Source organism: Rhinatrema bivittatum, chromosome 12 (genome assembly GCF_901001135.1).
Source record: "Rhinatrema bivittatum chromosome 12, aRhiBiv1.1, whole genome shotgun sequence".
Classification (NCBI taxonomy): Eukaryota; Metazoa; Chordata; class Amphibia; order Gymnophiona; family Rhinatrematidae; genus Rhinatrema; species Rhinatrema bivittatum.
In genome coordinates, this window is record NC_042626.1 from 23,633,522 (window position 1) to 23,660,673 (window position 27,152).

General features: G+C 43.1%; 1 protein-coding gene across 1 annotated transcript in view; it reads left to right on the plus strand.

Annotated features, from left to right (window-relative positions):
• SIK3 (SIK family kinase 3) overlaps positions 1 to 27,152 on the plus strand; it is a 241,798-nt gene that overhangs the window by 195,000 nt on the left and 19,646 nt on the right. Inside the window, 8 exon segments of the mRNA XM_029572295.1 lie at positions 1,374 to 1,484; positions 2,732 to 2,875; positions 3,418 to 3,495; positions 3,956 to 4,065; positions 6,237 to 6,390; positions 7,318 to 7,473; positions 8,313 to 8,383; positions 20,249 to 20,392. Coding sequence (XP_029428155.1) covers positions 1,374 to 1,484; positions 2,732 to 2,875; positions 3,418 to 3,495; positions 3,956 to 4,065; positions 6,237 to 6,390; positions 7,318 to 7,473; positions 8,313 to 8,383; positions 20,249 to 20,392 — 968 coding nt within the window.

Here is a 27,152-nt window from a genome sequence, read left to right on the forward strand (position 1 = left end):
GGTACAGGACTGGAAGATGGAGTACATTTGCTGGTCCATGAAAGGCTGGTGGTATTGCTTTTCCTACAGCGAGGCCTCTTCTTGTTAGGCTTCAGAATGTCGTCAGTCAAGATGCATCTCAGTACCATCACTGCTTACCTCATCCAAGTGGATGATAAGCTAATCTCCATAGGTACTTTGATGGCTTATGGCAAACGAGACCTGATTTCCAAGCCACCAGTGCCATGGGATCTCAGTGTTGTCTTGGCACAACTGATGAAGCCACCCAAAAAAACTGTTAGTTTCCTTAAAGCTACTTACGTGGAAAGTGGAATTTCTAGTCACCATCATGCTGGCTAGAAGAGTTAGTGGACTGCGAGCATTGGTCCATTACTCTCTGCACTTGCCCCAAGCTTCTGCCAAAAGTAGTTTTGGCTTTTCATCTGAATCAAACCATTGTTTAGCCCATGTTCTTTCAAAGACCTCATGCACATAAGGTAGAAGGTCCTCCATTCACTGGACTGCAAAAGGCATATTATCTATAAGAGAATCAGCCACATTGTCAGGCTTCTCAATTTTTTGTCTCCTATGATCCTAACAGACTGGGAATAGTTGATGCCAAGCACATGTTGTCTAACTGGCTAGCAGACTCTATAGTACATTGCTACTCTCTGGCTGATGCCAGATTCTTCCAGATACCAGATTCTGTCAAGGTTTACCAACTAAGAGCTCACCCTAGAGCCATGTCCATTGAAGACAGCTGCAAAGTTCAACTTGCTGGTTAGTTCAAACTGTCCAGAAATGACAGTAGTTTTGAGCCAGCAGTTTTGTGCAACCTGTTCACCCAGTAGTACATTGTCCATGAGGAGTCTGGGTTGCTTTTCAGTAAGCGCTCCACTTCATCCCTCAACTTGGGACACCCCATGTATCATGTCTAATTCAGCCCTGCTTATTGATGGAGAAAGCAAGTATGCTTCCCAGAAACGGTGTTCTCCATAAACAGGATGAATTAGCCATGTTTAATACCCACCCGCCTCCCTGGAGAGTCGGCTACCCAGCTAAAGCTAAGTTCTGCAAATAGATTGAGGGGCTCACGAGACAGTGCACGCACTGGAATTCCCGCACATGTTCAGAGTAAAAGATCTGAGTTCAGAGGGAGGAGTCTCTTCGGCACTATTGGATGATATCACCCATGTGTAATGGCTAATTCATTCTGCTGTCTATGGAGAATGCTGTGTATGGTAAGCAAACTTGCTATATGGGTGGATCCTTTACAGCTGAGGTCCCACCAGTAGCTACAAGCATTGTATTCTGACTTTCCAGGGAGAAACATCCTGTTGGGAAGGAAACTGAGTCTGGAATTTCTCTGTACCTTTGTGTTTTTTATTTTACAGTTAATCACAGAGTGTCAGCACCTAAAGATTGAGAGGCAACTGGAGCCTGTGAATGAGCAGGTGCTGTTAGCCATGGTGGAGATAGGGCTCGACAAGGAACGTACACTACAGGTAACTGCAGTATGCAGCACATGCTCTGGTCCCCATCAGCAGGAACAGGAATTTTCCAAAAATAAATATGGTAAATAATTCCACTGCACCAGAATTTGTCCCCCTATGTATCCTTTCAGAAAGAGAGCCTTCGGGAATGCTAGCATAAGAATGTAAGACCTGCCATACTGAATCAGACCAAAGGTCCATTAAGCCCAGCATCCTGTCTGTGATAGTGGCCAGTCTGGCGGTCACTTGGAAGTGCCCAGCAGATCCTAATGGGGTGAATCATTCCCTGTTGCTTATTCCTAGATGTAGTGATCCCCAAGGTCTACCTGGCTAACAATTGTTAATATATCTAACCTCTGGAAACTTGTACAAATCTTTTTTTTTTTTTTTTAAACCCTTCTATACTACTGGCCTTGACCACTTCCGCCGGTAACAAATGCCACAGCTTAATTGTGTGATGTCTGAAAAATGCTTTCTTAAATTTATTTTAAATCCACCACTAGTTAATTTTCCCTGTCTTAGTACTGTTTGAAAAGGAAGATAACTGTTCGCTGTTTATTGCTCTGCACCACTCATTCTTTTATAAATTTCTATCATATCTTATCTTAGTCTTCTCTTCTCCAAGCTGAAGAGCTCTAATCTAGGGAGCAGTTCCAGCCCCTTTATCATTTTTGTTGCTTTTCTTCTGCTATATCTTTTTTTAAGATGGGCCAACCAGACCTGCACATAGTACTCAAAGTGCAGTTGCACCATAGATTTATACAGAAGCACTATGATAGTCTCAATTTTATTCTTTATTCCTTTCCGAACAATTCCTAGAATTCTGTTTGCTTTTTCTTTTCTTTTTTTTTAAATTGCTACTGCACACTTAGCTGAGGATTTCAGTGCATTGTCCACAGTTAGACCCAAGGTCCTTTTCCTGAGTGGGTAACTCTTAACATGGAACTCAGCATTGTATAATTAGGATTATATTCTTGTACTAGAAATTAGTGCTATGGAAAAGAACACATTGGGAGTTTGAAAAGATTGACTTAGTAGAAAGCTGGTAGAAGCTGAGTTTGTTTCATTCAGTATGGAGCCTTGATGTGACTCACTTAGACACTGGGGATCTCAGTCCATCTCGGGAAATGCAACAATAACTAGCACTCCTGCTGCCTTCACAGACGAATGCTGCTGCTAGTCACATGTGCATCCTGCATGTATCACAGAGGAATGTTTCCATTATACAGCAGACTAATCCTTGCTTCCTCCTACCCTAGTCGCTAAGGACGGATGCCTATGATCACTACAGTGCAATTTACAGCCTGCTGTGTGACCGACTGAAGCGGCACAAGAACCTGCGCATCGCAACTCCTCCTAGTGCCCCTCGGACGATGTCGTTCCCCTCGCCAGCCAGTGTCCAGGTGGGCAGCTCTAGAAAGAACCTCTTGCCCTCACAGCTCTTACAGCCCCACTGAGCTGAAAGTGTCTGAAAAATACCCCGAGATTGCAAAAGTATTATCTAGCTTGTTTTCTGATGCAGCCTTTACTAATGGAAACAGAAGTAGCTGTGAATTTTAACCGTGCTACAGCACGGTACCATTCACCATTGATACAAAGAATTAGCTTGAATGTAGTCCAACCAAAATACATCTTATAATTAACGCTCTTAAGCAAACTGACTATAGAGGATATGGTTTTCAAGGTACAAAGTAAGCATTTCTTCCTGTTACATGAAATGGTGCATTATACCAACCAAGAAATAAAAATGATCTTCCTGCTTATTAAAGTGACACTAGCATGTCATTGCAGCCTGTCACCTGTTGAGCTTTCCCTGTTAACTGTCATGTAAGAAAATGCCATACTGGGTCAGACCAAGGGTCCATCAAGCCCAGCTGTTGCTGCATTATTCATTTTGGGTATTGTTCTCCTGGGATGGTCAGAGCTTGTATGTCTTCCTTTGCAGGTAGAGCCTGCCAGTAACACCATCAGCATGAATGTACCACAAGTGCAACTCATCAACCCAGAGAACCAGATTGTGGAGGCAAGTTTACTTTCTGATTGCTTCTTATCCCTTTTATTCACCAGCTATAGTCTCTATGTTGCGAAAATTTCAGGGATATACAGAGCCAAAAGTAATACTTAACCCAAACTAATTCAACATTTTCTTGGCCAGTCATTACTTGTACAACCGTTGTGATCTTCTTTTGGAGCGACAGTATATAAAATGCTTAAATAGATAAATACATAAACTCCTTTAAGCTGTTCTCATCTGGTGCCAATTGTGGGACAAATTATCTCATGTAGAACGGAGTTCGATTGATTCATGTGGTTTGTGATGACACAGCCCACAAGGATGGACTGGCCAAGCCTTGGAAAGGAGGCTGCCACCTCCGAGGTGGAATGGCTGATCACTGCTCTGGGACCCAATTGCATGAAAACGTCAGCCCTAGACGAAGACCATATAGTTATGAATTTAATAAGATTTCTGTCTTCCCCCTCAGACTGACGGGACGATGAACTTGGACAGTGATGAAGGCGAGGAACCATCGCCTGAGGCCCTGGCCCGATATCTGTCCATGAGAAGGCACACTGTTGGAGTTCCTGATCCACAGTTAGTATGCAACAAATACCTTCATGTTGATACATTTATAAAGCATTTTTTAACCAGACTGCAGAACACTAAGAATATGATACAACTGAAGTCAGAGCAATCCAAGGTCATCTTATTTGTGTGTTTAATCAGAGTGTAAATTTGAGCACTTTATACAGGATGTCAGAAGAATAGGGCAGTGTATGCCAAGTCGGAGGGTAATTTTCAAAGCTATCTCCTTTAAAATTGCCCTTTCTGTGTGTGGGCAAACTTACAATTGTAGGGCCACTAGATGTGGAAGTTCCTTCTTACCAAGAAGAAGCTCTCCTGGGGCAAGGTTGGAGAAAAGTTTGCGTTTACGTCCATCCTTTTTTGAATTTTCAAAAGCATGAGCATTTTGTTTCTTGGGGGAAAATTAGCTGTGTGCATTATAAGGTGTGAATGCATGGCAGGTGGTTTTCCTGCGATCATTGTCACTTGAACAAAAGGGGCAAAGTCTGTGCGTAATACGAACACTCAGACTTTGCACCATTGTGGGCAATTAGAAGATTTACCCCCATAGGGGGCAATTTTCAAGAGTCCATCCAGGTAACTGAGCAGTTCCCTGGCTAAAATTAGTGGTGGAAAATTGTCCTGCCTCTTTGCAGTGGGGGGTGGGGGAGAGGCCTGGAACTGGCAGGCAAAGTAAAAGGCTTTTTTTTTTTTTTTTGCAAGCTGGCCCCACATTTTCAAAGGGAAACTCCATGAGGCACATCCCTTTGAAAATCTCCTTCAGGCCCGTGAGTACACCTGCAGCCTCCCCAGGCAGTATGATTGTGGCTCCCAGCATAGAAGAACGGCAGAAAAAGACCAGTTGGCCCATGCATTCTGCCCAGTTAATTCAGGCCACACCATGAACCCTAAAAGATAAGGGAAGGGAAGGATTAAGGAAAGGAAAATTAAGAGAAAAAGACTTTGTTTATGGCAGGGAAGACAGTGAAGGGAGGATGTTGGGCAGATTTAAAACAAGAGTGTAACATATATGCAATAAAGCAGATTATTTTGTAGAACATATGAAAAGCTCTCAGGTGAGACCAGGCAAAAGTCAGTGAAACACTTAGAAGGTGCTGAGCAGCAAAACAGAGTATAATAAGTAACTCCAACATTGCTCTCTGCTTCAACGGCAAGAGATATAATGGGGAATTGGACTCGGACAGCAACCAACAGGGGCCCTGACTTTAACCGTTTGGGAAGCTAAGAATGAGGGTAACTTGTACGGCACGGCAGTTGCCTCCCCCCTGATGATACCTTTATGGGGGAGACCTGTATGGTGCGGCTGGTGCTACCATAAGCTTGCTGGGCAGACTGGATGGACCATTTGGTCCTGTTCTGCTGTCATTTCTATGTTTTTATGTAAGAATAGTGAGTACGTAAAGAGGGAATGGGTGGGAGTGGAACTATGCAGGAGGCAAGTTTTGCATTGATTATGAAGATGAATAAATAGCCACTGAGGGGCAGTGACATGGAGCATGAAAAATAAAGCCGTCAGTGATGCTGAGGATGGAGATAAAACCGTGGCCACTGTGCAATAACGGAGGCCAGAGGCAATGAAAACATTCACCAGAGGGAAAGCAAGCTGAATCAGACAAGAGGCAGATGCTGGAACAGGTTAAGACGTTCAAGTGACAAGTCGTGTTCAATTTAAAGGGCAGAAACTGACTCTTGTTCCGTTCTTAAGTAGCCGTAAGTGACCAGATTGAAAGGGCTTTTTGAAGATTGCTCAGCCTGAAAAGTCTGCATATTATTCCCAGTGTGGGCACTTTTACCTGCATTTTCATGGAGGTGTTTTTGGGCTGGGGTTATGGTAGGGAATCATACAATGCACTTAGTTTTGCCTTTTCAAAACTCTGCTCATTGTTTTGGCTGAAAAAAAGGTATCTGTAGAAAAAGGCAGGTACTTTTTCTGTGCGCAGTTTTCAAAGGGCACATACGCATTTACTTTCCCTTTGAGAACTGGTGTAAAATTCGTTGGTGTTTGCAGATTTTGCACCTATCCAGACAGTTTTGAAAATTGCCCTCCAGTGTTACAATAAATCTAGCACTTGCTATAAAAAGGGAAAACTCATTCTGGGATTTGAGCTGTGCACAGTGCCTCTCTAGTTCGCCGAGCATGGGAGAGAGCTTTGCAAATGGTGGATCTTTTGCCCGTACAGCACGGAGGTTGCAGAGGACCTGCAGAAACTACTGCCTGGCTTCCCTCGAGTGACCCCACAGACTGCGTTCTTGCAAGTGGCTCCCAACATGAACATCATCCACAACCTGCTACCCATGCAGAACCTGCCTCCCAGTGGGCAGCTGGAGTACAAGGTACCCCCTTGCTGTAGCCATTCCTCCCAGTCAGACCCCAGGAGTAGCCAAGTTGCGGCTTACCTCCGAAAGGTTACAAAGCCCAGGTCCAGGTGAGCTGCAAAGAATGTACCGGGCCTCTGTCGGGGTTCTCTGGAATGCCGTCCTTCAGCTCCCTCAGTTTAGTTTAATTTAACAGTTTCGGTATCTCCTTTTCCAAAGGTAAATCAAAGTGGTGTACATCAAAACCGCATCCACAGTAGAACTTACATTCAAAGCATTACAGCTTTGTCATACATTAAATTAGAGCAAATATAATGACTATAAAATAACACAAAATAAAAAAGGAGTTATGTTAAGAAGCAAGACAATACTGCATCATTTAAAATCACTTTGTCAGAGAGTAAAATGAAACTCCTTTCAGAAGAAACCTCTTAGCCCTGCAGTGTCAGTTCCTCTGACTTAGCTAGCTTTAAATGCCTGACATAAGCATGCAGGATATTTATATGAGACACTGAGCAGTAGTGTTCTGGGCATGCCAGAGTGATAGATGAGCAAGAGGAGCAGAATGGTAGATTCAGCTCTCTGGCTCATTGTAACCCAGTAGCTCCTGCTGTGTTCCTTCCTTTGTCAACAATTGGATTTTAATTGGACACAGCAGGAGCACTTATGGCAGTATTTAGAGTTAAGGTGGGAAATGGTAACATCAACAATCTCTACTTTACTACTGCTTTCACATTCTTGTGTGTATGTGGTGGTGGGGGCGGAGAAATCTACAAATTTCCTAGTTGATATTTTCCCTGTCAGAGGATCTCACCAGTCCCTCTTCATTAGTCTGAGTTTGCAGTACTAGTAGTAATTCATGCAAGAATATTTACAATTATTTTTAATCTCTTGGCTTCTCTGTTCTGGAATCTTGTTTGTAACACCCTCTCTCCATGCATGCAGGAGCAGTCCTTACTCCAGCCACCAACCTTGCAACTTCTGAATGGCATGGGTCCACTAGGCCGGCGGGCATCAGATGGTGGTGCCAACATTCAGTTACACACACAACAGCTGCTGAAGCGTCCTCGGGGGCCCTCTCCACTTGTAACCATGACACCAGTGAGTAGAAAGGTGGATGGCTTGTGAGCGCTGATGGTGAGGTTAGAACTTTTGCTAACACTTGGCATTAAACTGTATAGCCCAGTGCAGCACAGCATCTTCCAGACCCTTGTAATACTCAAGATGAGTCTAGAAAAACTGCATATGCGCACAGAGAACAGCTGATGTGTCGCACCTTGCAGCAATAACAGAATGCTGTTTTAGAATATTCTGAATGCAAAACGAATGAAAAGTGTTAATAGCGGTTCTGCTAGCTATTAACAAGCAAGCTATATAGCCATATCTGCTGAAAATCTCCTATTTTAAGTTTCTTAAGGTTTCTTACTTGAGGGCTAGCCCGCTGGCTCGCTGGCAGTGCTACACATTGTCATGTGGAGGGACATGGATTTGGTTCCTGGCTCAGCTGAGCCTAGGGATGCTGCAAAGGGCAGCTTTCTCACAGCCTGGGGGGGTGAAGGATTCAGTCATTGTGCAGTGGTGTCTGAATTTTGGGCCTGGAAGGAGCCCTGGAGCACGACTCCTGGCTGAGGAATGTTGCTGCAATGACTGGGTTAAAAGTAAGCTGGGAGGAGATATACAAAGCAGATGAGAGTCCCTGCTAATTATAAGGGAAAGCTTCTGGTGCCAGATCCCAGTCTTAGTTCCAGTTGAACTGGAAGTCCAAAGTAGCAGGAGGAAACTGGAAAATGCGGGGTCTGCTATTAGCTGTAAGGGTTTGGCACCCTTTCTGTGAGTGGTGAGGAGGTTGTCAGGAGCCCTCCAGCAGCCCTCTCACCATAAAAGATAAACCCAACTCTTAACAGCCATTTAAGTCTGGTTTTTCCCTTCTCATGCTGTAGGCAGTGCCAGCTGTTACTCCTGTGGATGAGGAGAGCTCGGATGGGGAGCCTGATCAGGAAGCCGTGCAAAGGTAATACTTTATTTGGCATTTGCTAAGGCCCTCGTTGAGGTTATTCAGTGGCATTTAGCCAGATAACTTGTGAGTTATTCAATCAAATGCCAACGTTTGCAGACTTCTGCCATGTGTCTGGCTAAAGTTTAGCTGGATAATGAAGGGGCGTTCCGAGGCAGAGTTAAGTTATCGGCTAACTCCAACATTCAGAGTTAGCTGGATAATGTATCCGGATAACTATGGTCATGCCATAGAGTAATCCTAAAGTTAGCAAGATAAAGTTATCCAGTTAACTTTCAGATAGTCAGGTATATTCAGTGGTGTGGCTGCATCACTGAAATCCCACCAGAGTTAGCCGGATCAGCTAACTTTGCAAGCCAGCCAATGGCTGAAAAATACCCTCTATGTGTTCTGCCCAGGAGGCTGTGCCTCCCCACTACATCTGATCAAATACCCGGAGTCATGGAATAGAAACATAGATAAGGACGGTAAGGCCCATCCAATCTGTCAAATGTACTTCCTGAGCATATTCTATGCCTTAGAATGCCGTGTACAGAGCCTCATACAGATGCACGGTTCTTCTTGAAAAGGACCATTTTTGGCTGACTGTATTCCAGAGTAACATACATTAAGGAATCTCAGAGCTTGATGATAGGTATGTATAAGGCTCCCAAGATTTCCTATTGTTGAATTTTAGAGCTTCACCATTTGGGTCTGGACTAGAAGAGCTGACCTTTACTTTGCTGTCTCATTCCTCTGACCTTTGTGACTTCTGAGGATGCACCCTGTAGTACAACTCTGGTGATTCTCAGGATGCACAGCACTACCCCGCAGTATGTTTCTTTTACTTACACAATATCTTTGTGAAACATTTAGTACAGAAAAATAAATATCTGGGAAAACTATTTTTAAATGGTTTGTCTGGCTAAGTTTGGCATTTAGTCGGACAAACCGAGTGATTTCAAAATCCCACTACAGCGATCGCTATTGATCTATCCAGATACATTTCATCTGGATAAATCAGAGGCTTTCTGGGGAGAGGCTAACTTATCTGGATAGCACCACTGTTCAGTGTTATCCAGGTAAGTCTGATTGTGCTGCAGACCAGTCCTAAAGTGATTTAAATAAACTTAATCTGGGTAGCTTGGTTTTAACTGGGTAAATTCAGCGGCTTGGCTGTGCCGCTGAATATCCAGTTTATCTGGATAGCCTGCGTTTGAATTTTGACCTCTTTATTGCCTTACGAGCAGACTTGTTTTGAATGTTACCTCCTGCCCTCCCCTCCCCATAAGTTGAGTAGTGGTACAGTCCCAGCTGATTTGGAACCTTTTAGCTCTAAACTGGATCTCTTACCTCGAGCAGCTTTCTTTCAGCATTTACTGATTAGACATTTACAGTAGGGTGTGGGAGCAGGAGGCTGGGGGGTGCTTGTGTATGTGTTTTATGAATCTTTACACTTTCTGGCAGTGAAGGGACAAAATAAAGCCATTTTCTGTAATTTCTCGAACAGCAGTTTTATTTCCAGCAACAGTTATACCTCTCCCCCACGCCCCCATTCCTTCCCCACACAAACACAGTATTTGTGATTATTATATCACATTACATTTTAGTTTTATATGCTGCTCTCCTCCTGGAAAGACCCAGGGCGGCTTACAACACAGCAGTGAAATCAGGTTGGTTTTTAACCATTTTGATTGGTGCACGGTGAGAATCTGAGTAATGCAACTTTCCCCACCCACATTACCCATCAGTCGTGCAATTCTGACTCCAGAACATGGAAAGAACAGATCATTCTTCACATTTCTTCATACAGTATTGCTTTGATCTTTTCCCATTTATTCTTATTTTTTTTTTTATTTCTTGGGCATCGTGGGCGCTCAGGAGCCAACAATTATTCATGGCATGCATAAGCAAATTCAAAAACAAGACAAACAGAATCTCAGCTGCTTAAAATTCTGCACTCTGAGTAACCGCAGGGTGATCGAGAGCCACCCACACAGACATCTCTCGTGGCACACCAGCCTGCAGACGGCTTCTTTCTTCTCCGAGCTTGACAGCTGATGTGCTGTCCTGATAACAAGATGGGTGGCTAAGGCTTGTGGCCCACTGGTGACTGTAGCCTACTACAGTTTAGCGCTGCAGTGCGTCTCATTTCCAAAGCTTTGGCAGTCCCTGGTGCCACCTCAGCCTCATTCTTTAGATTACTCCAACGCACTTCAAGAGCAGATTAAAAACATTTTAAGTTTTCATGTTTTGCATTTATCAGCTCAGCATTGGTCAGGGCAGTAAGGTATTTTGCTATCTGTATTGTACCCAAATAAAAAACAACAATCCAATAAAATAAAATGGTGCACAGTAGTTTAGCTGCTGCCTCTGATTTTAAAGAGAAAATGGATATTCCTCATTTGAAATGGCTAAAACTCCCATTCTTCACCCCATTCTTCCTCACTGAGTATTTATTTACACACTGCATGTCACATGACATATCAAAACCTCTCAGAGCTTTCCAGTACGGTGGCATAAATTCCCTCAGATTTTGAGTTGCAAGGGAAAAACTTGAAAAGAAGCTAATCAGAAACCTATGCATGTCATGACCTATGTTATCCCAAAATAATTGTAATTAACTTATGGCTAATATCATTGTAGGTCTCCAGTCCATGGCATGTGCTGTGTTGATGGTAGCAGATAACCAAGTCTCTCGCCTGTTGTGCCACTGTTGTATCAAATTAAAAAAAAAAGATTAAAAACAAGATCTTAAACAGTTGAAACATCTTTGACAATTTTTGGCTCTGTAGACATTTGACCAGCAGGTTAGAGGCTTGTTAAGCTCCAAAGGACGATTTCCCATGCCTTCTGGTGAGTTTGTGTCTGTAAACTCTCTGGCCTCATGTGCTGGAGTGCCCAGAGAGCAGAGGGACAGTCCCAGGACTTGGTGTCAGTGTGGTAACATCACCAGCAGAGATGTCCAGAGTGGCTGTGAAGGAGGTAGGCCTCGGAGGTGTGGGGTTTGGTGGAGCCTGTGCTGCTTCTTCACCAGTAACATTTGTTTTGGCTGTGTTGTCCCAAGTACCCAAAGTTCTCATTACAGGAAATCTGGGAAGTTCTTGCCTTCATTAAGACCTCTATGTCTAGTTGTGTAATCCATCACAAATTGGAAAGCTGGGATATTCTTTTGAAGATCGCTAAGTTTGATTGTAGAGGTCTGAGAGGAAAATCTCTGTCCTGCAAGCTGCAGATCGTGCACTCATTAAGAAAAAATATGACCCTATGAAACATATTTGAGAAACTCGGAAATGAAATTAGGAAGAAAAATGTAAGGCTTGTGAAATTAGGAAGAAATTAGGAAGAAAAATGTAAGGCTTGTGAATTTTCCTAGATTCTCATTTTTTTTTGCTCCACTAGAGTCTTCCAGACTCCCTCTCCCAAGCTCATGAAGCATACCACCTTTAGAGAGCGATCATTCATCATCGCAGGAACTGCCCACTGGAATAAAATGCCTTCCCAACTACGCCTGGAACCTTGCCACAAAAAATTCAAACACAATCTTAAAACATGGCTGTTCAAACTAGTGTACCCTGACTAACGAATTGACTCCCCCCAAAGATGCGACATGACCACCCGTCTGACTCTCGCCCTTTCTATTTACTCAGTGTACCCCCCACCCTCTGTGGGTACACTCCCCCCTTCCACCCCCCTATATTACTTTCCCCTGCTAATTACTCTAACTGCGTTGATGAACTCACTTGTTAAAACTAACATGTACATATGTATATAATCCTCGTATTATCTACTCCTACCCTTGTTAACCCTTTCCCTGTTAAAAAAAATGTTAATATTGTAAAGCTTGTTGCTAAGTTATGTTACATTGTGAACCGAGGTGATGTTTTGCAGACATGCCTCGGTATATAAAAACCCTTAAATAAAAACCCTTAAATAAATGTTTAAAAAATATGCAACAAAATTTAAAAATGTCTTCCAGAAGCAATATAACCTCTTCTAGGGTGTATCGCTCGCCCTTTTAAAGCAGTGGGCAAGTGAGAAAGGAGTCCAAGATATCCTGATCGCTACAAACAAACTGGACTTTCAGAAGCCCTGGAGACTTCCCAAGGGAAGAGAATAGCAAGAGCAATTCCCCAAGTGACGTTCATCCTAGAACCCACCAGGATCCTTCGTTCTGAATATCATCTTTTTATAACCAGAAGGCCAGAGTTTTCCCTTCCCACTGAGAATAAACAGAAGGCCTTTTTGGAAATGCAGCAGTGGAGCTGACTTTTTTTCTTTAAATTTGTAGCTAAACATATTAAATATCAAAGAATGTGTGTAGTTTGTTTTCAGTTCTAAGCAGTTGGAGAAAGTTTTGAAGACGTGTGGGGCAGATGGAGGGGATAGAAGTGTCATGCTGGGTCAGAGCAGTGGTCCGTTGGGTCCGGCATTCTCTTTCTGCGACTGGTCATTCAAGAGCACTTAGATCCTCAGCGGTCCTAAAGAGGTATTTAGAGTGAGGATTAGGCCATATGGCCTTGGATGGTGATGTTCAATGGTAATGTTGCTTGATGTTCAGTGTCTTAGCTGTGGCTGCACCATTTGTTTAAGTGAATTATTTTGTGTGTATTTTGGTTCTGTCTTGGATTGGAATATGATGATTTGTACTATCACTGTCTTTTATACATTTTCTTTTCTATGAGGTCACTAATCAGTAAGCTGACAAGTGGCAAACTTAGGCCTGGATTTATCAAAATGCGATAGTAAAAGGGGCATGTTTTATGCTAATATACAGTTTATCGCAATTTGCGCTAATTACCTATGCGAAGAGCTAAGCGCAAATTGCGATAACATTTTCAGACTTTGCGATAAGTGCCATACCTGTTGTATTTCCTGCATTCAACCACTGGGGGACCATTGTTAATGATCCTTGGGGGGGGGGGGGGGAGGAGAGAGAGAGACTGAATAGCCATAATGTCCTCACCCTAGATAGGTATGTGTAGCCCTATGGGTGGCCCACCTAGTAACTCGAGGTGAGGTTTACGTATTAGTGTAGTGGGTTAGGGGCCACTTTGACATTCAACGTGAGATGTATGAACAGAAAAGTGGTCTCTTGTGAAGATTTGATGACCTTCGGAGAGAGGAAACTCACTCCAAGATATTTGTGCAAGGTTCTCTCAACCTAGCTTGATGGACTCTCTACCTGGGTAACATCAAGCTAGGTGGAGAGAACATTGCCCAAATCTCATCTTTGGGTGAGTTTCCTCTCTCCGTAGGTCATCAAATCTTCACAAGAGACCACTGTTCTGTTCGTACATCTCAAGTTGAATGTCAAAGTGACCCCTAACCCCCCTACACTAATACCTAAACCTCACCTCGAGGTACTAGGTGGGCCACCCTTAGGGATACAAATACCTATCTAGGGAGAGGACATTATGGCGCTCTCTCTCTCTGTGCTTCGGGAGCTTCAAATCTACTAAAACAGGCCTTTCAGGAGACATCGCGAAATGCACTAAAACCTTACCACCCCGTAACGCAAGCTATCGCACGGCTTAACGCTACTGAAAAAGGTGTAGTTAAAATCGGCGTTGTCTGTGCGATAGCACTTCGCAGACTGGCAAACCCAGCCCTCTCCCCGCCCCTAACTCCTCCTCTTTTTCAAATTTGCATCACACCATACGATATGGTGCTATCGCATGCGTTAAAGACGTTATCGCATGTGTTAACGGGGCTTTTCACATGCGAAAATGCCTTAGTGCATTTTGATAAATGTCCCCCTTATTTGGGTAAAGTTATCCAGATAATTTTAGCCGAATATTCAGCAGGACAAGTCGCCCATTGAATATACTTGACTAAAATTATCCGGGCAACTTTAGCTGTCCCTCTGAATATACTTGGTTAAAGATATCCAGGTAGATTTACTCAGATAACTTTAAAGTTAATCTGCTGTATTCAACATAGAGCCAGTTAAGTGCAAAAAAACAAAAAAAAAATCTTCCAGGCCAACAGGGCTGATCCCTCCCCACCCGCAAAATATTTTTTAAAAATGTCACACAGTGCCCCATTCCCCCTCCCAAAGCACCCCCAAAAATAAAATTAAAAGAATTGTGGGTCATAGTACCCTGAGAACTCCTTCCCCACCCCTGTATCCAGACCCCACCTGGAGCCCTCCCGAAACCTCCAAGGCCTCCAGGTGCACAGGAGATGCTTCCTGCTTCCGTAGCATCCATGTTACTCTCATAACAATGCTGGATGCTGCCAGGAGTGGTAAGAATTTACTGCACTCTGGTGGCCTTTGGGAGTTTCAGGATGGGCCCCAGAGCTAGGCCTATAATTTTTATATCAAGGTGAGGAAAGGCCCTTGGGACCTTATAGCCTCTCATTTTTTTAAATGTAATTTTAGGGGGGTATGGAGGAATTTGGTGCTGTGCCCCTATATTTTTTAAATTATTTTGAATTTTTGGGCAGAAAGAAGGGAGTATGGGGAATAGACTCTGCTGCTTGGCAGTTTTTTTTTTAATTTTTTTAAACGTATCTGGCTCTCTGTTGAATATAGCCAATTAAGTGTACATATACCCGATAATGTTGGACTGCTCTCAGGCATGACCAGACTTATCTGGATAACTCCCCCCCCCCCCCCATCCCATCCCAAAATGGTAGCGATTTATGCAGCTAAAGTTTAGCTGGATAAAATTTAGCTGGTCAGAGGGAGAGGATCGTTAAATCTGTTTTTCTGAGTAACTCAAGTTATCTGGACAAACACCTCTTTGAAATATTGACCTCTATTTGTTTCAGTTCAATAGCTTCAACATATTTCCATATCAAATATTGTGTCTTGGCAAAATATTCTTAAATTGTATAAATGATACCAGAATTGATAAAAAGAAACAGTACTTTGTTTTCATTTACTATTTTCTAATAGCAATAGTGCCCTCATGAGCGGGCTTTAGCAGATTAATGTCATGACTTTTGACTCAGAGCACATCATTTTCAGTACAGGCAGTTATCTAACCATAAAGGCTGTGGAAGACACTCTGCTTCTGGATAGGACATGGACTGAACTTGGATAAACAGAGGGGCTCTGATCTGAGGTTTACATTGTTCAAGATGGGATTCCGAATTTAATTGTATGATCCAGATAGTAAAGTAAAGAAATCTGTAACTCGTAACCTCCTACTCAAATCCCAACTCCAGACCAGGGTGACGGGACCAGTCTGTTCCTGGAAGACCCTTCGCTATGTGCTCAGTTAAAAGTGTGCCTGGGTCTAGCTGATTCCTAGTCTGTGTTTGGTGGAACCACCATAGATGGAGCTCTTGGTCTATATGTGGAAGAAAAATGAGAAAACCCTGGAAGGTCTGAAAGTTGTCCGTACAGGGAAGGACAGACAGTGCCATCATAACCAGAAGTTTGAGGAGAGCTTGCCTTACTGCTGCCCAGTGCTGTATTCACTGCATGCATAAATGGAGAGCAGTTTTCTAGATCACAGCAGAGCAAGCAGAGGGCTGAGGGAGAAATACAAGATGGAAATGTTTTCCTAGTGGTGCGTTTTGGGGTTTTTTTTACATTGTAAAATGGAAGTGTTTTTATGTTTGGTCTTCAATATTCATTAGGGTCTACGCAGAACCGTCTTGGTGGCTCCTGTTTAGTGTTTTCCTGCCTGAGAGAATCTGTCTTGCTGTTTTTTGTTTTTTTACTCTGTTAGCCACCAGTACAAACAGAATAATAAGTACCAGGACTTGAGGCAAATACTGTATTTACCATTTCCGTTGGAGCATTTTCAGAACTGTGCACTGCAGCTTAAAACAATTTGTGTATCAAGATTGTCAGAGGCCTGGCCTTCACAAAGGGAAATCTACCAGGGAGAATTGCTGATTCCTTAGGCTCTTGTAAAGGAGAACTGCCTTCTCATGGATGCCAGGCATGTATAATCCAAGCTGCAGTATTTTGTAGTGCATACCCACTGCACCTTTACAAGGAAAATGTGAAAAGTAAAATATTTGTGCCTTGGAGGCTTTGCACGAAAGTGAGACAATTTATGCACTGTGGTACATAGCATCGAGCAGAAGCCCTTCTGGCCATGGCATTTATTAATGGTTGCGGTATTGCAAATAACCCCACCCTTTCACTCCCTCGAGCACAGAGGTGATCAGCATAAAAGAGAGGTCAGATAAAGGAAGCATGACAGAATGATACTGCAGGCCATAGGTTAGCCAGATTAGTACGAAGAGACTACAACGCTTCAAAAACCAAGTGAGCCGGAACTGGCAGAGTATCATCCAGCAAGGCTCAGGGAGGAGCCTAGGAAGACAGATGTTTGGGCAGCAGCCTCTCTCAGTTGTGGCGTAAATTATTACAAAGCATGGATATAAAACAAGGGGGGAGTAAGTATAGGATTCTGTATGCTCCCAGGAGGGTAGAGAATCCAGGAGAAAGTAAAGAAAACCTGACATGGATAAGGAGTGGTATCCTACAAGCAAGCAAACTTCTACAGATGGCAGCAAGGATATGTCACTGCAGGGTGAACAGGAATTACTGGGTGGACTGGATGGGCCAATTGTATTTGTTTTCAGCTGCCACCTACTATGTCATATAATAATACTACTATGTCACATAATAATACTGGATAGAAAGAACCCCAACTGCCCACCACTCAAACTAATGAAAGAACCCCAACTGCCCACCGCTCAAACTAATGAACCATAAAGCGGCAATCTCCCCTGTCAATCATGCCCGCAAATTAGGAGTCATAATAGACAATGAACTATCCTTCAAGAACCTCTTCTAAAATCAAAGATGAATATCACAAACTCCTAACCCTACGACATCTAAAACCTTTCCTTTCCCCCAACAACTTCAGATCAGTCCTTCAGCTACTCATCTTCTCCAACCTGGACTATTGCAACTCCCTGCTATTCAACTTACCTATCACTGACATAAGACCACTGCAAATCCTCCAGAATGCAGCTGCCAGAGTACTCACTGGATCTAAAAATAAATGACCACATTACTCCCACTCTTATATCACTATACTGACTCCCAATAAAATACAGGATAGAATACAAAATACTATCCATTCTACACAAAACAATATTTGAAAACCAAACAAATTGGCTAAGTGCATCCATAAAACTGCACACGCCAAAGAGAAACCTCCACTCAGCTAACAAAGGTCTTTTAAAAATTCCGCCTGCTCGTCCAAAACAACTTACAACAACTCAAAAGAGAGCCATAACCCTGGGTAGTCCCAAACTCTGGAACGAACTCCCGATCGAACTTAGGACACAGCAAAACTCAAAAACTTTCAAAAAAGAACTAAAAACCTGGCTGTGTACCAAAGCCTACTAAAACACCCTTTGACCTCTCGAACAAGTTGTCCCCCTACTGACCTTATGATGAATAGTTTCGACATCCAATTCATATTACTGAAATCAACAACAGACAGTTACCTAAATAAGCGATTTAAGTAAAAAGCCACTGTAACCTTTTTTTAGTATCTATGTTAAAAAATCAAACTTTGCTATCTATCTACGTTATGTTAAAAAATCATACTTTGTAATCTAAATTATATACGTTATGCTATCTAGATTAACAACCATGATTACCTTAGCAATTTTAGTAAACATCGATACTTTGTAAACCGTTGTGATGGCGAAACCGAACAACGGTATATAAAACTCGATAAATAAATAAATAAAATGTCACTATCAGGCCAATGCAATATCATCGCATAAAAAACATGCATCCAAACTTGGGCGCACGTTTTTTGAACACACACACCTCCACCTCTCCTGGGTGCTCAAAGCAATAGGCAAATGAGCTGCCATGCTAAAAGGGACGCACAGTGGGTAATTTGTACGTCCTTAGTGCTCTGCATTGGACGTCCAGAACACGTGGCTGTGCACCCACAGCAGCCTGGCAGGGGTATTTCTGATTGGTCCTTTTCAGGACAGTCTTCTGAAAGGAGATTGGTCCTTTCACTGACATGTGACAGTGAATGGACCAATCGGTAGCAAGTGAAGGAGTGAATAAATTAATATTAAGTGACCAAAGCTTAATATTAATTTATTCACTCCTTTACTTACTGCCGGCAGGGATTCCAATTGAGCCAAACCTTCAGGATGCTGCTGCCTGTGGTTCTCCTTATGAGGAAGCATAGAAAGCAGGAATTTTTATTTTTATTTTTTTTGAGCCCTTGAGCATGGCATGATTCTGCTTTCTGTGGTTCCTCTTACCTAATATCGCGATGATACTAATACGAGGAATCACAGAAAGCAGGTTTTTTTTTTTGTTTTCCTTCAGTGAACCCTTGAGCGTGGCAAGCTTGAACATCAGTTCCCGGGCGGGCATTCTACTATTATTCAGGACTGTGGGGCTATTAATTGAAAGATTGAAAACATCAAAAATGCACTTAGGCGTTTGAACTTGAGAGTTTTAAACTTCCCCAGGGTTGTTGGAGAAATACCTCGAATTACTATTAAATGTTATTTCCTTGAGATTTTAGAAATTACACCAGAGCAGGCTCCACCCCTGGATAAAGTTTATTTTTTGCCCATACGTAATAACCAACAAATGCAAGTCGCCCCCAATGATTTAGACAACTTAACTGGTTTCCTTGAGCCTTCAAGCTATGAAATTGTTGAAAGAATTACATTGCTGATATTCTTTAATGAAAAAGATCTGGGAGATGTCATGCGAGCATATTTCAAGAAAACCAATGTTTTGTTTATGGGATCAAGAATTAGGATTTTTCCTGATCTAACAAAGTCGACACAGCTAAAAAGGAAACGTTTTCTAGCATTACGCCAGGAAACATTGGCAGTGGGAGTGTCCTTTTTTTTAAGGTTTCCCTGCAAATGTGTCATAAAGTATAATAGAGACAATTATGTTTCCTTTCAGCCTGAGCAGTTAAAAAGTTTTGTCAAGCCTAAAAAGGTTTTACTGCAAGTTAGCAGTAATTAATGAAGTCCATTATATGAAAGAAGCAGAGATTTAGTAGCATCCTGTTTGATAATTTTGTTTCCAAATTTGCATGTAACCCCCCCCCGGTTAGTAGGGGTCTAATGGGTAGTTAGATATTTCATGGAAAGTTTATTATCCTGTATTTTGTTACTTTATTATTTCTGATTTGTCATACTATGTTTCATTGCAAAGTGGATGCTTTGTAAGTTATTGAAAATTAATAAAAATAAAATTTAAAAAAAAATGGATGCCTTGGCCGCATGGCAATTTTTGGCATCGTGGGGTAATAGCTAATAGCCTCATCTACATGGAATTTACATGTGATGAGTGCTTTTAGCTATGCGCTGGTTTAGACGCACATTTTGGATGTGCTGATCCTAGTATTGCATCGGTCGTAAATCTAGCACATCCAACCTCACATTTAGTGACGTGCTGAACTGAGCGCTCGATATTGCATCGGTCTGTATGTAAGGACTTAGGAAAGATTTTGCGAGAGATTAAATGCAGAAAGAAAAGCCATTGCTGGGTCTAAACTGTTAAAGCTTGATCACATCCCAGGCTCCTTGAGGGCAGGTAGGGCCAGTGCGTCCCATTAGGCAAACTAGGCGGTCGCCTAGGGCACCAACCATTAGGGGGCGCCGAAGAGCAACCATGTGGGGCTGCAAGCGGAGCTTATCCTGCTCTCGACAGTGCCCACCCTGCTCGCGGCCGAGAAAAGCACACGCTCAGCAGGCCACGAGCAGTGTCTCAGTGAATGAGGTCAGGGCTAGGAGCAGGGGGGAGGGGGGCCGGGCGCAAGGCAGAAGTTTTGCCTAGGGCACCTAATACCTTGCACTGGCCCTGAGGACAGGGGGAATATTTTCTTGCATTAATAGCCTTTGATCATAAGTGACAATTATTGGAGTTTTCTTGCTTCTAAAATTAGCTTTTGCTGGTTACAGATACTTAGCAAATCGGTCCAAACGGCACACTCTGGCAATGACCAACCCTACTGCCGAAATCCCCCCAGACCTGCAGAGGCAGCTAGGACAACAGTCTGTCCGATCACGGGGGTGGACGCCCCATCTGGTGCCTGACCAACACCGGTGAGTAAGGGCTTCAGAATACAGCACATGGGCAGATCAGCAGAGAGTAAGACCCTGCCAAACCCACACATAACCCCAGTACAAAGGGAGACATAAAATGCCTTTCTGAGAAACACTGAGGGTGTAAACGTGAGAGGTAAATTATACAAAAACTATTGATTTGGACTTCTGGTGTGGGACACCTGGTACCAATTACAACTTCAAAGAACATCACAGAATTCTGGACAAAAATAATGGCCAGAGCTTTCCACTCGTAGTAATGAATTATCTGGTTTCACTGATGATCTTTTGATAGTAAATATTTTAGACAATTTTAAGTAGAGCTGATAACTGGAAAGTCATCTCCCGTGCACTGGGTCTAGCCACATTAATAATTAGAGCAATTATTAGTATTATTAAATTACATTATAGATGAATAATAAGTAACAGAGAAGTGATAACTTGTTCAAGTTCACATGGAATCATTGTCAAGTGGCAAAAGTAGAGTTTGAACCCATAAGTTCTGACTCCCTGTTAAGAGTAATGCAGACTGCAGGAGGCGAGCAGCCCTTTCCATGCAAGAAGAGACCCAAGCTCTTAGTAGAAGTGCATAGAAAACATTGCCTCTTCCTTATCGTCCACCAGACCGGTCCATACAAATGAGTTTTTCTCATCTACCAGCAAATGGAGACGGAAAATAAAAGCTTCATTGTATCCTTGGTTCTTAAGGTACTGTGCCCCCTGCTCCCTAAGGTGTTAGGTCCTGTACCATCCCTTGGGTCGTGCACGGAGTTGGTGGCCCTTAGTGAGCTTGCACCCAATCAACGATGAGGATCTGATAGCCATTGGGGCTCAGCTCTCTCATTCCTGGTCCTCTTCTCCCTCTCTTTCAAGACCCCCCTTTCCTGCCTGCATGGAATCAGAAGTCTTCTCTATAGGGAAGTAAACCAAACATTTTTCTTTTAATTTAGCTGGATATTTAGGGGTGGGTCTCTTTAAGATAATTTAAAAAAAAGACTGCAACTTGAGTAAAGAGTGTGGAGTTGGCTAGGGTAGGTTACAGGCACCTAATACCTTGCAGGCAGTCCTGCCGGTAAGACTGGACTGGAAGGACGCTGTGAAAATTGGAAAGGGAGAAATTTACCGCAGTGCAGGTCAATACTCTGCTTTGCCACATGCTGTGGGGAAAATGGCTGCTTCAGATGAATGTGGAGACCGCCACATTAAGGTCTTGGCTTTCAGGATTTGTCAGGCCTGTGTTGATGATGAAGAGGGCTCCTCTGGAGACCCTCTTTCAGCCATGGACATTAGGAGAGCTGGGGCTAAGAAGCATCAGATAGCTCTTGAGGCAGACTCGAGCGGGAAAGCTAGTAGGGCTGTAGCGACAGCCAGTGATTTTTCCGATGCTGCAGGGATCTTCAGAAGAAGCCTGTACAGATTCTCTGGAGTTGTCTCTTGTGGCAGGGGACACATCTAGGCAGCATTTTGAGTTGGAAGAATTTCTGGTGAGCAAGATAAGGAGAAGAAGAGCAAGGAACCATTTACACTCAAATTTGTGCTTTTAATGTACAAAGACTTTTTAGTTAAGAAAGGAAAGGGGCCTAGTAAGAAGAGTCTCTACCTGGAGGTTCAGTGATTCCATCTTGTCCCAAGAAGAGAGCGGTTCAGATGGATCCGGAATGGTATTTGCATTCGGAGTCCTCGGAATGGGACTTGCTGGAGGGAGCCCCCTGAGGAATTTCAGGAGGAAAAGGATCATCTGGAGAAGAGTGAGCTTCCTGTTGTAGAAGAGGATGATCCAGAGGTGGTTTCTTTTTAAAAGGGACGAGTTGCCGGCCATGATTACCCAAGCTGGGGCGGAGCTGGGTATTAAGCAAAAGAAGATGGAACAAGTTGAGTGGAACACTCCTGGTGTAAAAGGAATGAGACATGCCAGAAGTTGGTCTAAAGGTTGGCAGGGACATGGCAAAGCTCTTTCCCCTTCCAGAAGAAGATTTGGAGTTATTGAAGGTGCCAAGAACAGATGCCTTGGTATCTCTGATCACAAAGAAGACCACCATTCCATTTGAAAGATGTGAAGCCCTTAAAGAAACTCAGGATCAAAAGGTGGAAATCCATCTCAAGAAGTTTTTTGAGCTTTCCTTCTTGGCTTTTGGAGTAGTAGTGTTAAGGCACAAGTGTGTTTGCACTGGGTGCAGCAGATTCCGATGGCAGACTTGGAGGATATGCTTTCGGAAAAGGAGGCAGAATGGCTGCAGGCTAATTTGGATTTATTGCCAATTGCTATGTGATTTGCTATGCACAGTGGCGAGAAATATGATTTTGGCCAGACTGCTGCTCTGGTGTTGTCTATGTCCCAGTTGGGTAACCACCCCTTTAGGGGAAAGTTGTTCCATCCATACGGTTATTTCTCTGTTTCAAAGCCTAGGTTGAGTAGTCAATTTTTATAAAAGCAAACTGAAGCCTTCTAAGAGCCTAGAGTATTTGGGCACCCAGTTCAAGATGAGAATAGGAAAGGTGTTTCTTACAGAGGAAAAAAGTATGAAGCTTCAGAATCAAGTTCTACAGCTACTGTGGTTATCAGGGTCCAGTAGGAATATGCAGGCTTCACATCCATTTTGGCGGGTACACACATATCTTGCTTACTTTCTAGTATGCATGGAAAAACAGGTACTTGCATATATCTTTTTTCCACATGTACTAGAAAGTCAGAGGGGTATGTGCATACCCACCAAAAAGGATGCAACAAATGCACATACCTAATGTCCAGGGCCTGGATTATTTGCGGATTCTGAGATCCATGGCATCCACAATAGATCTGGTTCCTTGGTCAGCAACTCATATGAGACCGCTGCAGAAGAATCTTCTATCACATTGGGATCCTCAGTCAAAGGATTATGATGTCAGGTTACTCCTCCCAAGGGAAGCCAGATTGAGTCTTTTTTGGTGGCTTTCACTCAGATGTTTTTTCAGGGGTGTGGATTAGAAATTCCAGATTGGGTAATGGTGATCATGGATTCTAGTTTGGTTGGCTGGGGGGCTGTTTGTCAGGGGTGGACAGCGCAAAGTCTGAAGTCTTGGTTGGAGGCCCACTGATCCATCAATCGCTTGGAAATGAGGGTGATCTGGAGGACCTTTACGTGTTTTCTGCCTCTAATCAGCGATCGGGTGGTGAGGATACTGTCAGATAATATGGCATTGGCACATATAAACAGGCAGAGGGAACCAAGAGTTTGGCAGTCTCACAAGAGATGGCCAAGTTATTCCATTGGGCAGAATGACACTTAAGGTTGTTTTTGGCTTCTCACATTGCGGGGTGGAGTACGTACAGGTGGGTTTCTTGTGTAGGAACACACTAGAGTGGGAGCTTGCAGTGGAAGCATTCAATCTCATCAGGACCCGGTGGGGAACCCCCCTCGTGGATTTGATGGCATCGGGTCTGAATGCCAAGTGATGAGATTCATTAGTCACAGGAGAGAAGTGGGATCCGAAGGTTTGCATGCTTTGTGGCAGCCATTGTCTTAGGGTTCCTCCTCCTTTTACATGTTTCCCCACCCCCATGGCCATTGATAAGTTGAGTGGTGAGACTCATCAACAGACATCAAGGTCTGGTGATTCTGGTAACACTGGAGTGCCCAGGGAGGCCATGGTTTGCAGACTTGATCAGTTTCAGAGGGACTGTTATGTGAGTCACATTTCCAGTCTTCTGTGTTAGGGTCTGATACTGTTAGATCAGGTTCATCGCTTTTGTCCCCTGGCTTGGTTCTTTAGAGGAGGTGATTGAAGATTAAGGGCTATTCTAAGGAAGTGATTTTGATGTTGCTTCAGACCAGAAAGGCTTCTACTTCCTTGGCAAATGTTTGATTCTGGAAGGTGTTCAAGTCAGGCTTGTCTCCATTTCTTGCTTCCATTTCGGCGATCTTGCCTTTTTTTCAGGCGGGTTTAGTTCTGAATTCTCTGAGGGTGCAGGTAGTGATGTTGTCCGTTTATAGGAGTAAGATTCAAAAGTCTTTGCTAGCCTTGCAACCAGATGTGATTAGGTTCTTGAAGACAGTGAAGCATTTGAAACCTCTAGTTCAGAGATTGGTCCCATCCTGGAGCTTGAACTTGGTCCTGAAGGCCTTGAGCAAGCCTTCTTTTGAACCTATAAAAAGAGCATATTTAAAAGAACTTACCCTGAAGGCAGTATTTTTGGTGGCTATATGTTCAGCAAGACACATTTCTGAGCTTCAGGGATCCTTCCTTTAATTTTCAAAGGTTGGGGTGTCTTTCTGGACAGTTCCCTCTTTTTTGCCAAGGTGTTATCTTCCTTTCACCTGGATTAGTCTGTGGAGTTGCCAGCATTTAGGAGGACACATTCAGAGGCTGCTGCACAGTCCCAGGAGCTGCATCTTCTGGATGTCCTCAGGATTCTTTTGAGATATCTCAAGATTATGAACAGTTTTAGGGGATCAAGACCGCCTTTGTGTTTAATTTGCTGGCCACAACAAAATAGAAAAGGAATCTAAGGCCTTGATCATTAGATGAATTAAGGAAGTGATTGCGTCAGCATATATCCTAAAGGCACATTCCATTAGGACTCGGGCAGCACTGTGGGCTGAGTATCGTTGGTGCTACCTCAGGGTATTTATAGAGCGGCCTCTTGGTCTTCACTAAACACTTTTTCCAGCATTACAGATTTGATGTCCGAACCCCAGGTGCTTAGAGTTTTGGGGTAGGCATTTTACAAACAGGTCTTGCAGGTCCCGTCCCAGTTTAGGGTGGCTTGAGTACATCCTACCCGTATGAACTGGTCTGGTGGACAATAAGGAAGGAAAAATTGGTTCTTACCTGCTAATTTTCTTTCCTTTAGTCCTAACCAGGCCAGTCCAGAATCCCATTCATTACTTTGCTGAAGACTGCTCTTTCTATGCATATCTGTTTCGGGTTTAGCATTCAGCAACTCCTCAATGAAGGGGTGTCAGTCTTGGATTCCTGATTTCACTAAGGTTTGATCCATTCCTGCTCATTATGGGGGAGTTGGTTTAGCTTTGTTACAGGGTTACTGAGAAGACTATAGGTGACACAGTTCCTTAAGTACCAAGGGTTCAGTGAAGCTTTTATTCCCTGCTGGTAGGGGAGTAAAAACAATCTGTATGGACTGGTTGGGTTAGGACTCAAGGAAGGAAAATTAGCAGGTAAGAACCAATTTTTCCTTTTACCACCTCATGTGCATGTGATGACACTCTTACACAATAGATTTACCATACTCAGCACCTGAGGGACTCTTTGCAAATGGGAGTATAAAAAATGATTGAATTTATCTTCGATATTTGGAGACTTTGGTTAGGGAAGGGAAAAGTAAGGTGATGAAGAAAACTAAGTGGGTATCATGTATGCTCATCTGTGCAAGATGATTAAACAAAAGGAGAAGATGAGAAAAAATTGTCCTGGATCAAAGAGATTCTAAACTGGCAACTGGGATGTATTCTTAGCAGTGTGGACAGAAAAATTGGGCAGAATGGATGGGCCAATTGGTCTTTGTCTGCTGTCATCTATTACATTACTGACCCCCTTTGGTTTGCATATTCACATTCTTCTCTGCCCCTTCCTCTTGGTGTCAGCAGTGTTGCTGAGCTGTCCATGAGGCGGGACCTGTTGAATTGAGTTTTCTTTTACCATAATTCAGGTCAGAATCACTGGTCAGACACTAGCAAAAGACAGCTGTTAGAAGTACTGGTGAATCAATGATATGGATGCCCCAGTTGGCACTTTTGGCCAGTTCTCTTGGCAACCCAGAAGAACAGTTATTCCTTATTGCTCCCCAGACCAGTCCAGATGAATGGGTTTTTCTCCCCTACCAGCAGATGGAGACAGAGAAGAAAAGCTTTACTGTAATATATGCTCTTAAGTTACTATGCCACCTGTTGTCTCCCAATATTCTTTCTCTCTGGTAGAGGTGTCTAACCTACAGCTTGATAATGGTATATGGGTGTGATTTATGGAACTGTAATGCAGAAGGGTTCCTATCTCTGGCTTGAACGAGAGATACATTTTCTCATGTATAAATTTCTCGTAAACAAAATGAGGTTTTCTTTATTTAGTTAAAAAGTAACTAGTTTATTATCAGCCTTACCAAAGTGCCACAGGGTGCTAATGGTAGAGAGATGCTGCTGGAACATGTACAGGAGCAGAAACCCGCACCATGAATTTCACTGCTACTAGTTATAGAATGTGCAGGTCCTCATGAACTGATTGTACCTGTTAAGGTCAGGTTTTGCATTACGAACCAGTCAAGTGGGCTTTCCTGGTAACTTAGAGATTAGGTAAAATTTATTTTGCATTTATTCTTATTTGAAACCATCTGGTGTGGCTGCCCTGTAAATGGAAGCAATGACCAATCAGAAAGCAGCAGGAGCCAGAGCTGCATTGTGGTTGGTTACTCTTAGTCTTCCTCTTCACATAAGATTAGGAAGGAAGGAGAGTAACAAGAAGCTTTATGTGACTGTTCACTTGAGTTTATTAGCATAAAGGGATAAATCATCTGGCACATCCTGTGAGTGTTTTTACCCCAAGTTTGTGCAGGAATCTTTTGTTTAGGAAGAAGAATATCTAAAATTTTGTGTGCAGTTGTCTCCCCTGACCTAATTCCATCCCAGCTGCAAAGCCTCATGGGAAAGGGACACACGTTTCCATGAGTAAACAGCAGAATGGCTTTTGTTATTGCCCTTGGGGAGGATAAATTTCAAAAAGCCCACACAGTGGTAAAGTGCACAAATAGAATTCCCTGAGTATTTTCAAA